Genomic DNA, 14,424 nt, shown 5'->3' on the forward strand with positions numbered 1-14,424 from the left:
ACACATCTTATAATTGTGGGGGAGACTGGGGAGCACTGCAGTGCCAGTTATAGGTTATAGCAGGAGCCAGGAGTACATATTATTATTAAAATTAAACAGTGCACACTTTTGCTGCAGGAGTGCCACTGCCAGTGTGACTGACCAGTGACCTGACCACACAGACCACCAGTATAGTTAGTAGTATAGTATACTATATTGTGATTGCCTGAAAAAGTTAAACACTCGTATCTGACTGTGCTCAGCTCACACATCTTATAATTGTGGGGGAGACTGGGGAGCACTGCAGTGCCAGTTATAGGTTATAGCAGGAGCCAGGAGTACATATTATTATTAAAATTAAACAGTGCACACTTTTGCTGCAGGAGTGCCACTGCCAGTGTGACTGACCAGTGACCTGACCACACTGACCACCAGTATAGTTAGTAGTATAGTATACTATATTGTGATTGCCTGAAAAAGTTAAACACTCGTCGTGTGACTTCACTTGTGTGGTGTTTTTTTTTTTATTCTATAAAAAACTCATTCTGCTGACAGACAGTGTCCAGCAGGTCCGTCATTATATAATATATACCTGTCCGGCTGCAGTAGTGATATATATATATTTTTTATATCATTATTTATCATCCAGTCGCAGCAGACACAGTACGGTAGTTCACGGCTGTAGCTACCTCTGTGTCGGCACTCGGCAGTCCATCCATAATTGTATACCACCTACCCGTGGTTTTTTTTTCTTTCTTCTTTATACATACATACTACTTCTACATCTCTTTATCAACCAGTCTATATTAGCAGCAGACACAGTACAGTACGGTAGTCCACGGCTGTAGCTACCTCTGTGTCGGCACTCGGCAGTCCGTCCATAATTGTATACCACCTACCCGTGGTTTTTTTTTCTTTCTTCTTTATACATACATACTACTACTACTACATCTCTTTATCAACCAGTCTATATTAGCAGCAGACACAGTACAGTACGGTAGTCCACGGCTGTAGCTACCTCTGTGTCGGCACTGGGCAGTCCGTCCATAATTGTATACCACCTACCCGTGGTTTTTTTTTCTTTCTTCTTTATACATACATACTACTACTACATCTCTTTATCAACCAGTCTATATTAGCAGCAGACACAGTACAGTACGGTAGTCCACGGTTGTAGCTACCTCTGTGTCGGCACTGGGCAGTCCGTCCATAATTGTATACCACCTACCCGTGGTTTTTTTTTCTTTCTTCTTTATACATACATACTACTACTACATCTCTTTATCAACCAGTCTATATTAGCAGCAGACACAGTACAGTACGGTAGTCCACGGCTGTAGCTACCTCTGTGTCGGCACTGGGCAGTCCGTCCATAATTGTATACCACCTACCCATGTTTTTTTTTTCTTTCTTCTTTATACATACATACTACTACTACATCTCTTTATCAACCAGTCTATATTAGCAGCAGACACAGTACAGTATGGTAGTCCACGGCTGTAGCTACCTCTGTGTCGGCACTCGGCAGTCCGTCCATAATTGTATACCACCTACCCGTGGTTTTTTTTTCTTTCTTCTTTATACATACATACTACTACTACATCTCTTTATCAACCAGTCTATATTAGCAGCAGACACAGTACAGTACGGTAGTCCACGGCTGTAGCTACCTCTGTGTCGGCACTCGGCAGTCCATCCATAATTGTATACTAGTATCCATCCATCTCCATTGTTTACCTGAGGTGCCTTTTAGTTGTGCCTATTAAAATATGGAGAACAAAAATGTTGAGGTTCCAAAATTAGGGAAAGATCAAGATCCACTTCCACCTCGTGCTGAAGCTGCTGCCACTAGTCATGGCCGAGACGATGAAATGCCAGCAACGTCGTCTGCCAAGGCCGATGCCCAATGTCATAGTACAGAGCATGTCAAATCCAAAACACCAAATATCAGTAAAAAAAGGACTCCAAAACCTAAAATAAAATTGTCGGAGGAGAAGCGTAAACTTGCCAATATGCCATTTACCACACGGAGTGGCAAGGAACGGCTGAGGCCCTGGCCTATGTTCATGGCTAGTGGTTCAGCTTCACATGAGGATGGAGGCACTCAGCCTCTCGCTAGAAAAATGAAAAGACTCAAGCTGGCAAAAGCAGTAGCACCGCAAAGAACTGTGCGTTCTTCGAAATCCCAAATCCACAAGGAGAGTCCAATTGTGTCGGTTGCGATGCCTGACCTTCCCAACACTGGACGTGAAGAGCATGCGCCTTCCACCATTTGCACGCCCCCTGCAAGTGCTGGAAGGAGCACCCGCAGTCCAGTTCCTGATAGTCAGATTGAAGATGTCAGTGTTGAAGTACACCAGGATGAGGAGGATATGGGTGTTGCTGGCGCTGGGGAGGAAATTGACCAGGAGGATTCTGATGGTGAGGTGGTTTGTTTAAGTCAGGCACCCGGGGAGACACCTGTTGTCCGTGGGAGGAATAGGGCCGTTGACATGCCTGGTGAAAATACCAAAAAAATCAGCTCTTCGGTGTGGAAGTATTTCACCAGAAATGCGGACAACAGGTGTCAAGCCGTGTGTTCCCTTTGTCAAGCTGTAATAAGTAGGGGTAAGGACGTTAACCACCTCGGAACATCCTCCCTTATACGTCACCTGCAGCGCATTCATAATAAGTCAGTGACAAGTTCAAAAACTTGGGCCGACAGCGGAAGCAGTCCACTGACCAGTAAATCCCTTCCTCTTGTAACCAAGCTCACGCAAACCACCCCACCAACTCCCTCAGTGTCAATTTCCTCCTTCCCCAGGAATGCCAATAGTCCTGCAGGCCATGTCACTGGCAATTCTGACGAGTCCTCTCCTGCCTGGGATTCCTCCGATGCATCCTTGCGTGTAACGCCTACTGCTGCTGGCGCTGCTGTTGTTGCTGCTGGGAGTCGATGGTCATCCCAGAGGGGAAGTCGTAAGCCCACTTGTACTACTTCCAGTAAGCAATTGACTGTCCAACAGTCCTTTGCGAGGAAGATGAAATATCACAGCAGTCATCCTGTTGCAAAGCGGATAACTGAGTCCTTGACAACTATGTTGGTGTTAGACGTGCGTCCGGTATCCGCCGTTAGTTCACAGGGAACTAGACAATTTATTGAGGCAGTGTGCCCCCGTTACCAAATACCATCTAGGTTCCACTTCTGTAGGCAGGCGATACCGAGAATGTACACGGACGTCAGAAAAAGACTCACCAGTGTCCTAAAAAATGCAGTTGTACCCAATGTCCACTTAACCACGGACATGTGGACAAGTGGAGCAGGGCAGGGTCAGGACTATATGACTGTGACAGCCCACTGGGTAGATGTATGGACTCCCGCCGCAAGAACAGCAGCGGCGGCACCAGTAGCAGCATCTCGCAAACGCCAACTCTTTCCTAGGCAGGCTACGCTTTGTATCACCGCTTTCCAGAATACGCACACAGCTGAAAACCTCTTACGGCAACTGAGGAAGATCATCGCAGAATGGCTTACCCCAATTGGACTCTCCTGTGGATTTGTGGCATCGGACAACGCCAGCAATATTGTGTGTGCATTAAATATGGGCAAATTCCAGCACGTCCCATGTTTTGCACATACCTTGAATTTGGTGGTGCAGAATTTTTTTAAAAACGACAGGGGCGTGCAAGAGATGCTGTCGGTGGCCAGAAGAATTGCGGGACACTTTCGGCGTACAGGCACCACGTACAGAAGACTGGAGCACCACCAAAAACTACTGAACCTGCCCTGCCATCATCTGAAGCAAGAAGTGGTAACGAGGTGGAATTCAACCCTCTATATGCTTCAGAGGTTGGAGGAGCAGCAAAAGGCCATTCAAGCCTATACAATTGAGCACGATATAGGAGGTGGAATGCACCTGTCTCAAGTGCAGTGGAGAATGATTTCAACGTTGTGCAAGGTTCTGATGCCCTTTGAACTTGCCACACGTGAAGTCAGTTCAGACACTGCCAGCCTGAGTCAGGTCATTCCCCTCATCAGGCTTTTGCAGAAGAAGCTGGAGGCATTGAAGAAGGAGCTAAAAGGGAGCGATTCCGCTAGGCATGTGGGACTTGTGGATGCAGCCCTTAATTCGCTTAACAAGGATTCACGGGTGGTCAATCTGTTGAAATCAGAGCACTACATTTTGGCCACCGTGCTCGATCCTAGATTTAAAACCTACCTTGGATCTCTCTTTCCGGCAGACACAAGTCTGCTGGGGTGCAAAGACCTGCTGGTGACAAAATTGTCAAGTCAAGCGGAACGCGACCTGTCAACATCTCCTCCTTCACATTCTCCCGCAACTGGGGGTGCGAGGAAAAGGCTCAGAATTCCGAGCCCACCCGCTGGCGGTGATGCAGGGCAGTCTGGAGCGACTGCTGATGCTGACATCTGGTCCGGACTGAAGGACCTGCCAACGATTACGGACATGTCGTCTACTGTCACTGCGTATGATTCTCTCAACATTGAAAGAATGGTGGAGGATTATATGAGTGACCGCATCCAAGTAGGCACGTCACACAGTCCGTACTTATACTGGCAGGAAAAAGAGGCAATTTGGAGGCCCTTGCACAAACTGGCTTTATTCTACCTAAGTTGCCCTCCCACAAGTGTGTACTCCGAAAGAGTGTTTAGTGCCGCCGCTCACCTTGTCAGCAATCGGCGTACGAGGTTACATCCAGAAAATGTGGAGAAGATGATGTTCATTAAAATGAATTATAATCAATTCCTCCGCGGAGACATTGACCAGCAGCAATTGCCTCCACAAAGTACACAGGGAGCTGAGATGGTGGATTCCAGTGGGGACGAATTGATAATCTGTGAGGAGGGGGATGTACACGGTGATATATCGGAGGATGATGATGAGGTGGACATCTTGCCTCTGTAGAGCCAGTTTGTGCAAGGAGAGATTAATTGCTTCTTTTTTGGTGGGGGTCCAAACCAACCCGTCATATCAGTCACAGTCGTGTGGCAGACCCTGTCACTGAAATGATGGGTTGGTTAAAGTGTGCATGTCCTGTTTATACAACATAAGGGTGGGTGGGAGGGCCCAAGGACAATTCCATCTTGCACCTCTTTTTTCTTTTATTTTTCTTTGCGTCATGTGCTGTTTGGGGAGGGTTTTTTGGAAGGGACATCCTGCGTGACACTGCAGTGCCACTCCTAGATGGGCCCGGTGTTTGTGTCGGCCACTAGGGTCGCTAATCTTACTCACACAGCTACCTCATTGCGCCTCTTTTTTTCTTTGCGTCATGTGCTGTTTGGGGAGGGTTTTTTGGAAGGGACATCCTGCGTGACACTGCAGTGCCACTCCTAGATGGGCCAGGTGTTTGTGTCGGGCACTTGGGTCGCTGAGCTTAGTCACACAGCTACCTCATTGCACCTCTTTTTTTCTTTGCGTCATGTGCTGTTTGGGGAGTGTTTTTTGGAAGGGCCATCCTGCGTGACACTGCAGTGCCACTCCTAGATGGGCCAGGTGTTTGTGTCGGCCACTAGGGTCGCTTAGCTTAGTCATCCAGCGACCTCGGTGCAAATTTTAGGACTAAAAATAATATTGTGAGGTGTGAGGTATTCAGAATAGACTGAAAATGAGTGGAAATTATGGTTTTTGAGGTTAATAATAATATGGGATCAAAATGACCCCCAAATTCTATGATTTAAGCTGTTTTTTAGGGTTTTTTGAAAAAAACACCCGAATCCAAAACACACCCGAATCCGACAAAAAAAATTCGGTGAGGTTTTGCCAAAACGCGGTCGAACCCAAAACACGGCCGCGGAACCGAACCCAAAACCAAAACACAAAACCCGAAAAATTTCAGGCGCTCATCTCTAATATATATATATATATATATATATATATATATGCATACACACACATACACACCCATCTAAACTCCCCTAAATAAATCCTGCGTTTGCCCCTGAATACATCTGCCCCATCGTCTGCTGCTTTAACCTTAAACACAGGTCAGCTCCTTTGCAGAGAATGCAGATATACTTGGAATAGGTCTAAAACCTGTCACGTGACAACTGAAGAGGGGGTCATTTATTAACCAGAAACAAGTCAGTTAGACCATACTTGCCTGCTTTTGAAAAATCATTTCAGGAATATGTGAAAGTAACACCTATCAGTGTGGGCGTGTACTGCTACATCTGAAAAGCGTGTCATGAAAATTACTTATATCCAAATCTAAATGAGCCCCAAAGTTAGTAAGATCTACTTGTTGGAGAAAAGACACTGATATTTTGCAGGATTTGTTTGTGTATTGTGTTTTACAAGAGGTTCCATATACTGGAAGGGGCCACGAGAAACCTTATTTAGAATGCATATAGCCATAGGGATCATTGTGCCTTATAATCAATATAGGGAAATGGCACTGATGATCCCATTCAAATGTATATATCTCCGATTTTTCCCCACCAACTATATAATGGGGGTAATGTGCAATCAGGGAGATTGCTGGACTATTCAGGGAGTCAGGGAGGTTGCTACTGTTTCAGGGAGTCTCCTGCAGAATGAGGGAGAGTAGGCAGCTATGAGTTAGATGTTTTGCACAGGTGTGGCTATTTGTTCATCATGAGCACATACTTCTGAACACTCCCATTCTGTAGATACTCCATGGGACTGCAATCTGTGATAAGAATTAGCATTCTGGCAAAAGGAAAACATCATTTCAAAGACATGCATATTGGCACCTCTTTCATTTCAACTTTTCCATTTTTACTGCTAAAGTACTCCTTGTTGGAGCCTAATGCATGCTTTAAGCAGGTAACTGCAGCTAAGGAACAGCAGGGCTGATTTTATGTAATCTGCACCATTCGCTCATTTTAATATTCTAACACACTTGTTTAACATACAAATTGTATGTTAAAAAGTGGGTGGTGTATGGGCACCATATGTATGTTAAAAAGTGGGTGGTGTATGAGCACCGCATGTAATTCCACAATCATATCTTCATGATCCCGCCACTGCTATGCAATGCCTTGTTTAACTCGGGAAGTGGGTGGCAGCAGGTAGCCAGTTCCTCTGGGAGACTTGCCCACTTTTCTGGATGTTCAGGAGATTCACCCAAGATTCTGGAGTTTTTTGGACATTACAGGAGAATAGGCAAATATGATTCTAATCACATTAAAGTTTGCATATTAATGTACATTTCTGTATTAAATGTACTACAATGGCTCACAAATATATATATATCAATGTAATTACCAACAGTCATTATTTGCCGTTTGTACTGTAAAAGATCATTACAATGTCATCATGCAGTACATGGCTTTCTTTTTATATTTGGGTGCAGAATCAGGTGCATTACAGCAGTTCGCCATTGTACAGTAAGAATACCCCTATCTGACCGCATCTGCCATCTAAATGAATGTTTTTGCTCCCCAACAGATGCCACAATTTAAATGTGCTATACTGTCTGCATGACAGATGGATATACAGTACTTCTTAGGGTAACTGCTCTTAGGGTAACTTTTATAATAAAATAGAGATGTAACAAATAACAAGTTCTAAATACACAATAGCAAATGGAAGAGTACAGTGCCGATGTGCTCACATGACAGCATGCATGCTTACTGACTCACCTTCTGACTCTGGGGTCCACTAGTCAGTTTGCCCATCATGTTATCCAGCTCTTTGAATTTCAGCATTGCAGCTCTAACCTCCCCATAAAGCTCCTTATATTCTGCGTATTGGTCATTAAAAACAGCTTTATATTTCTCCTGCTCCTCTGCACTCCGGATCTCTGGATACTTCCTGCAGAACAGAGAGCATCTCGCATAATCATCAAAAATCATTCTATAATTCTTTCAGATATGGAAAAAAGCAAAACCCATGGTAGAGCTGTCAGTTCCAATTATTAAATATTCCACTTATCTGTCTGCAAGTGGGTTCCAAGCCACAGATTTCCTCATGGTTATTCTATCACGGACTCAGAGAACTAATTGTTAGCAGTCAGAATGCAGTCACCACACTCACTGTCTACCCGTTCTGTGTCACCCCGGTCTGTTAGCCCTTCACCTTTAGATTGTAAGCTCACAAGAGCAGGGCCTTCTCTCCTCATGCGCCTTTCCTTTTCTTACTTACACTATCTTATACTCCTTACTCCCTTTGATGGCACCTAACACCTGGTTTTCCATACCTGTCCTATATTGTCTCGTACTGTAAGTGCTGTTTTCTTGTTTTGCTAATTTGTTTATGTACTCCGTAATGGGTGCTGCGGATCCTTTGTGGCGCCATATAAACAAAAGATAAAAATCATAATAATAATAATAATAATAATAATAATAATAATAACATTGCACAAAGAGCCCATTGGCAGGTACATGGCACAGAGAAAATCCCCAGTCTAAAGCTGGCCATACACCTACAGATTTGGCCACACACCTACAGATTTAGTGTCAGATCGACTGGATGGAATGAAAATCTGATAATGGATGAGAGCAAATGACAACTGACAATTTGCTCCCAAACATTGGAATACAGAAAAAAAATGGTCAATCAGACAAATTGGTTAAATCCACGTTCGTTTTTGTCAGTTTTACGGCATTTAGGAGCAAATGGCCAACTGTTATTTGCGCTCATCCATTTCCAGGTTTTGATTACAACCATCCAGATCTGATAATAAATCTTTAAGTGTTTGGGCAGCATATGTCATTTGGAACAGAAACCCTTTAATTTAAATCTAAAATGTATGGAGACCTCTCATTGCTCTCTCTAATGGCAGTAATACTGTATATAGGCAGAGGCATCACCGAATGTGGTGACACCTGGTACGCACTCAGTATTACTTCCCCCGCGCTGTAGATGCGTCCGTCTGAAAAGGGGGCGTGGCCTAATAAAAGTGGGTGTGGCTTTGGTGGGATCCCTGCTATGTCACTCCGGGGAGGGGGGGGGGAGGCGGGGTGTCCAACATCTCATGAGATGCTGGCTGCCCCCGAAGACTAGGCTGGTGTAGTGCCAGCTCCTCATCTGTGACAGGAGCCGAGTGCTGCAGAATATCACACCCGGCTCCTTCCACTGTAGAAGATCCAGCACTTTCGTGTCACCCCTTTCAAGGGGGCTGCACCCCCTGCACCTGGTTCGTGACGCCACTGTATATAGGGTATGAATCAGAGATAGACGCAGTACACACAGAAGCTGCATCTTTGGACGCAGCTGCAGTGCGCAAATATGCCAATGCGGTGAGGTGTCTTGCGTTGATAGATGCCTCCTGCATGGTTGTGTGATCCGCTGCTGCATTAGAAGACGCAGCATTGGCTCATTCTGCATGCACATCGGTCATCTGAGTGACCCTCAGTTTACTAAAGATGCCTGGGATTTCACGCTTCCAGGGCCAGGAAATCTACGTCGGAAGATGCAGACTCTGGCCTCGGCTCTTCCAAAAAATGGAGACGACATACTTCTGCTTTGGGAAACACTTCCCTTTGTCACCTCCTCCCTGTCCCCAAATGGGCAGAGCCTGTCAGCAGGTCCAACACAAGTTGATAAAACAAAACAAATAAACTTGTGTCAACCATTTGAACCTTTCGACCTTTTGTACCTGTAGACCTTAAGCACTGTTGACCTTTTAGTCATGTTGACCTTTTGTACATGATGACCTAATGCATGTCAACCATATGGGGTCGATCTATTGACTGTCAACCTATCATCCGAAACCCATGCTATATATGTGGGCACCACTGAGGCAATGAAAACACTGCATGAGTGACATTATGTTTTAAGTGCCCCCCCTTCATAACTAATCAGCACCTTATGCAAACACCTAGAATCACCTAATAGTTGAGCTGGCCGTGGTGAAGGCAGACATTCTCATGTCCTCTGCGTATCACCAAAAGGAGGATTGACGAATTTAAGTGCTTTAGAACCCCATGAAGCCTAAAATGCTTACAAGACATAATCCGGTATCATATGAGGTTTTGGCCTGTTACCCGTGGGGACAGATCGGTTTAGAATTCCAAAGTCACTGCCTTTCTCTGAGAAATGGATGGTCTTGGTGACTTTCCCTTTGGTGTCCCCTAATTGTTGAACCTCGTCTTGAAAAACTATTCTCCTTGGTCTGTCAATCCTCTATAAAAAAATAAAATAAAAATAAGTTATAATACAGAGACGTGGTATGAGAATGCAACAACATGATTGATTTATTTTATTTATTAACAGTTACTTATACACAGTCGAGTCACATTATTATGACCACCTTTTACATTTGACGTCGGCAGCGTTTAGCCCATGAAATACGTCATGTGTCGTGTGCTGGCTTGGTGGGTATATAAGGTGTGTAATAGGCCGTCTGCACACATATAAAATGTATGAGTTGCAGAAAGGGATGATTATCAGCTTTCAGACCCAGGGTGGCAGTATTTCTGAAACAGCGCAGTTTGTGAACTGTTGGCGTGCTGCTGTGGTGAAGGTGTATCCTGACTGGACAAATGGCACCATTGTGAATAACTGATGTGGAAACTGCGGAGCACCACGTGCCATTGAAGTGAGAGGTGAACGTTGGCTACAATGGTGCGTGAGGGCCGACGGACACACTACAGTGGAGCAGCACACCGTTAAAATAAACATGGGGGCTACCAGACGCAGATGTGTGTCTAAAATAACAGTTCAGCCCGTCTAGCTGCTGTCTGTGCTGCACACGGCGGTTACTCTGGCTATTATAATAATGTGACTCGATTGTGTATAACCCCAGCATTTTCTATTGTGCTTTACAAATGGATGCTGTTTCTTTCAGATGACGGTCTAAGAGTTTTCTTGCTGAATAAAAATCAGCAAATGGTTGAGGATTATGAATTGTATTCTACATTATTAACTATTGCCTATCCACATCTTATTTTATGTGTGTCACTGATCAAACCAGTGTCTTAGTGCACACAAAAACATTTACTTTATGTACTGTACATACTATATGAATGTGAAGTGAGGTATTCAAATTATTCCTTTGGTGTCTAATTGATAATTATTATAACTTGGTGAAATGTGAAACTTAAATAGTTGAACCACTTTTAAAGACCATATAATTATGTTTATTACTGTAACATTTAAATTTCACTAGTGTATGTAGACTGAATAAATCGAAAAAGGTTAAGGGATCTATTTACTAAGCCTTTGATGGAAATAAAGTGGATGGAGATAAAATACCAGCCAACCCTCTCCTAACTGTCATTTTTCAAACACAGCCTGTAACATGACAGTTAGGAGCTGATTGGCTGGTACATTATCTCCATCTATTTTATCTCCAGCCATGGCTTAGTAAATAGACCCCTAAGTCCACAGCATTTTCACAAGTGTTATATATCTCAGGGCCGGCTCTAGGCATGTTCGAATAGAGCGGCCGCGCAGGGCGCCACCCTTAATGGTGGGGGGGGGGTCAGGTATTTGGTGGGGGGGGGGTCAAACATTTATGGATCGCACTGTGGGGGCATTTATCTGGCACACTGGGGGCATATCTGGCACACTGGGGGCATATCTGGCTCTGTGGGGGCATTTCTGGCACTGTGGGGGCATTTATCTGGCACACTGGGGGCATATCTGGCACACTGGGGGCATATCTGGCTCTGTGGGGGCATTTATCTGGCCCTGTGTGGGGGCATTTCTGGCACTGTGGGGGCATTTCTGGCACTGTGGGGGCATTTCTGGCAATGTGGGGGCATTTCTGGCACCGTGGGGGCATATCTGGAACACTGGGGGCATTTCTGGCACACTGGGGGCATTTCTGGCACACTGGGGGCATATCTGGCACACTGGGGGCATATCTGGCACACTGGGGGCATATCTGGCTCTGTGGGGGCATTTATCTGGCCCTGTGTGGGGGCATTTCTGGCACTGTGGGGGCATTTCTGGCACTGTGGGGGCATTTCTGGCAATGTGGGGGCATTTCTGGCACCGTGGGGGCATATCTGGAACACTGGGGGCATTTATGGCACACTGGGGGCATTTCTGGCACACTGGGGGCATATCTGGCACACTGGGGGCATATCTGGCACACTGGGGGCATATCTGGCTCTGTGGGGGCATTTACTGGCCCTGTGTGGGGGAATTTCTGGCACTGTGGGGGCATTTCTGGCAATGTGGGGGCATTTCTGGCAATGTGGGGGCATTTCTGGCACACTGGGGGCATTTCTGGCACACTGGGGGCATTTCTGGCACTGTGGGGGCATTTCTGGCACTGTGGGGGCATATCTGGCACTGTGGGGGGCATTTCTGGCACTGTGGGGGCATTTCTGGCACTGTGGGGGCATTTATCTGGCACTGTGGGGGCACTTATGCATCTGGCACTGTGGGGGCACTTATGCATCTGGCAATGTGGGCATTTATGTATCTGGCACTGGGGGCATTTATGTATCTGGCCCTGTGGGGGCATATCTGGCACTGTGGGGGCAATTTTATATATGGCACTGTGGGGACATATCTGGCACTGTGTGGGCATTTTTATATCTGGCACTGTGGGGGCACTTATGTATCTGCCACTGTGTGGGCACTTATGTATCTGGCACTGTGGGGGCATTTATGTATCTGGCACTGTGGGGGGCATATCTGCACTGTGGAGGCATTTATGTATCTGGCACTTTGGGGGCATTTATGTATCTGAACTGTGGGTGCATATCTGGCACTGTGTGGCCATTTATGTAGCTGGCACTGCTGGGGGGCATGTCACGTGTAGCTGGCACTGCTGGGGGGCATGTCACGTGTAGCTGGCACTGCTGGGGGGCATGTCACGTGTAGCTGGCACTGCTGGGGGGCATGTCACGTGTAGCTGGCACTGCTGGGGGGCATGTCATGTACTGTTCCCGCTAGGCGTCTGTGGCTAGGCAATGTGTCTCAGTGCTCTCCCTGGTGCAATGTGTCTCAGTGCTGTGCCTGACGCAAAGTGTATAGGAGGTTCTACCTGGTGCAGTGTGTATTAGCTGCACTACTGTGTGGTGTAATGCAAATTGCCACTATTATGTGGCCACGTACCTTCCCCACGAAGTAACTCCCCTTAATTTTTGCTGCGCGCCTTCGGCGCGCACTGTCCATTCTTTGACATATAGGTATGGGAACAACAAGCAGTATGTACATCATTTTGCCCTCCTAACTTAAAAATGTGCCCTCCCTGTGATCAGCACCATGCCCTAAAAAGTGAACACTATCATGTGTAGCTGGCACTGCTGGGGGGCATGTCATGTGTAGCTGGCACTGCTGCGGGGCATGTCATGTGTCGCTGGCTAGCTGGCACTGCTGCGGGGCATGTCATGTGTAGCTGGCACTGCTTCGGGGCATGTCATGTGTAGCTGGCACTGCTGCGGGGCATGTCATGTGTAGCTGGCACTGCTGCGGGGCATGTCATGTGTAGCTGGCACTGCTGCGGGGCATGTCATGTGTAGCTGGCACTGCTGGGGGGCATGTCATGTCTATCTGGCACTGCACATTATGTGTATCTGGCACTATACTGGAGACATTGTGTGTAAGGAACACTACTGTGACTATGTGTAAGGCTGCTAATTGTGTGAAAATATGTTTATAGTTTGATGATATGAAGTTGAGGCCACACCCACTTTTCCGGGAGCGCGCGCGTCTTCGGCGCGCGCATGGGGGGGGGGGCGCTTTTACATTTTCTCGCTCAGGGTGCTAGTAGGCCTGGAGCCGGCCCTGATATATCTTTACCAACAAGTCTCCTGCGCTGTTTATTAATTGATATGTACAGTAGCTACCTATAATTTGCCAACACTGTATTTTGTCAGAATCTGAGTGTCACAGCTTGATGCGACTTTAACGGAACACACTTGATTTTGTCATAGATTTAATGGCTAATGCTATTTATATCACATTGGAAAGAAAATGTCTACACATACAGCTTAGCTCACAAGGGTGGTTCTAGCCTTGCCGCAGAGGGTTAATTTCCTGGTTTCATTTGTTCAAACTAATGTTGTTACACCACTAAACTTGTGTGAGCACAACTCCCTTTTATATATGTGGATGTTATGTTGCCAGCTCTTTCATACAGAGAGTGAATTACGGGATGCTTTGTTGCACATCTATGTGAAAATACATTTCCTATTGCCCTTGGGGTCACATTCATATAGTATCATAGGTCAGGTCATTAGGTCGACAAGACTAAGGTCGACAGTCATTAGGTCGACCACTGTTGTTTGACATGCATTCGGTTGACATGGTCATTAGGACGACCTGTATTAGGTCGACATGGAAAAAGGTTGACATGAGTTTTTTTTACTTTTTTGGAGTCGTTTTCTTTGTAAAGTGACGGGGAACCCCAATTAGTGCACTGTGTCCTCTCGCATGGCTCGCTTCACTCGCAATGCTTAGGGGCAAAGTGCCTTGCTGCGCTACCGCTGCACTTGGCACAGGTTACTATTCCCAATCGTAATCCACGTGGATCGTAAAGTATGAACATGGAAAAAAAATTGGGAAAAAATGTGAAAAACTC

At 46.0% G+C, this 14,424-nt stretch overlaps 1 protein-coding gene across 2 annotated transcripts in view; it reads right to left on the minus strand.

Annotated features, from left to right (window-relative positions):
- Positions 1-14,424, minus strand: part of OCEL1 (occludin/ELL domain containing 1) — a 60,698-nt gene that overhangs the window by 10,235 nt on the left and 36,039 nt on the right. For both annotated transcript variants that reach the window (XM_063914406.1, XM_063914405.1), the window contains exons 3-4: positions 9,889-10,067; positions 7,583-7,754 (exon numbers count right to left, since the gene is read on the minus strand). In XM_063914406.1, the coding sequence (XP_063770476.1) occupies positions 7,583-7,754; positions 9,889-10,067 (351 nt within the window). The remainder of the gene's footprint in view (positions 1-7,582; positions 7,755-9,888; positions 10,068-14,424) is intronic.

Source organism: Pseudophryne corroboree, chromosome 1 (genome assembly GCF_028390025.1).
Source record: "Pseudophryne corroboree isolate aPseCor3 chromosome 1, aPseCor3.hap2, whole genome shotgun sequence".
NCBI lineage: Eukaryota > Metazoa > Chordata > Amphibia > Anura > Myobatrachidae > Pseudophryne > Pseudophryne corroboree.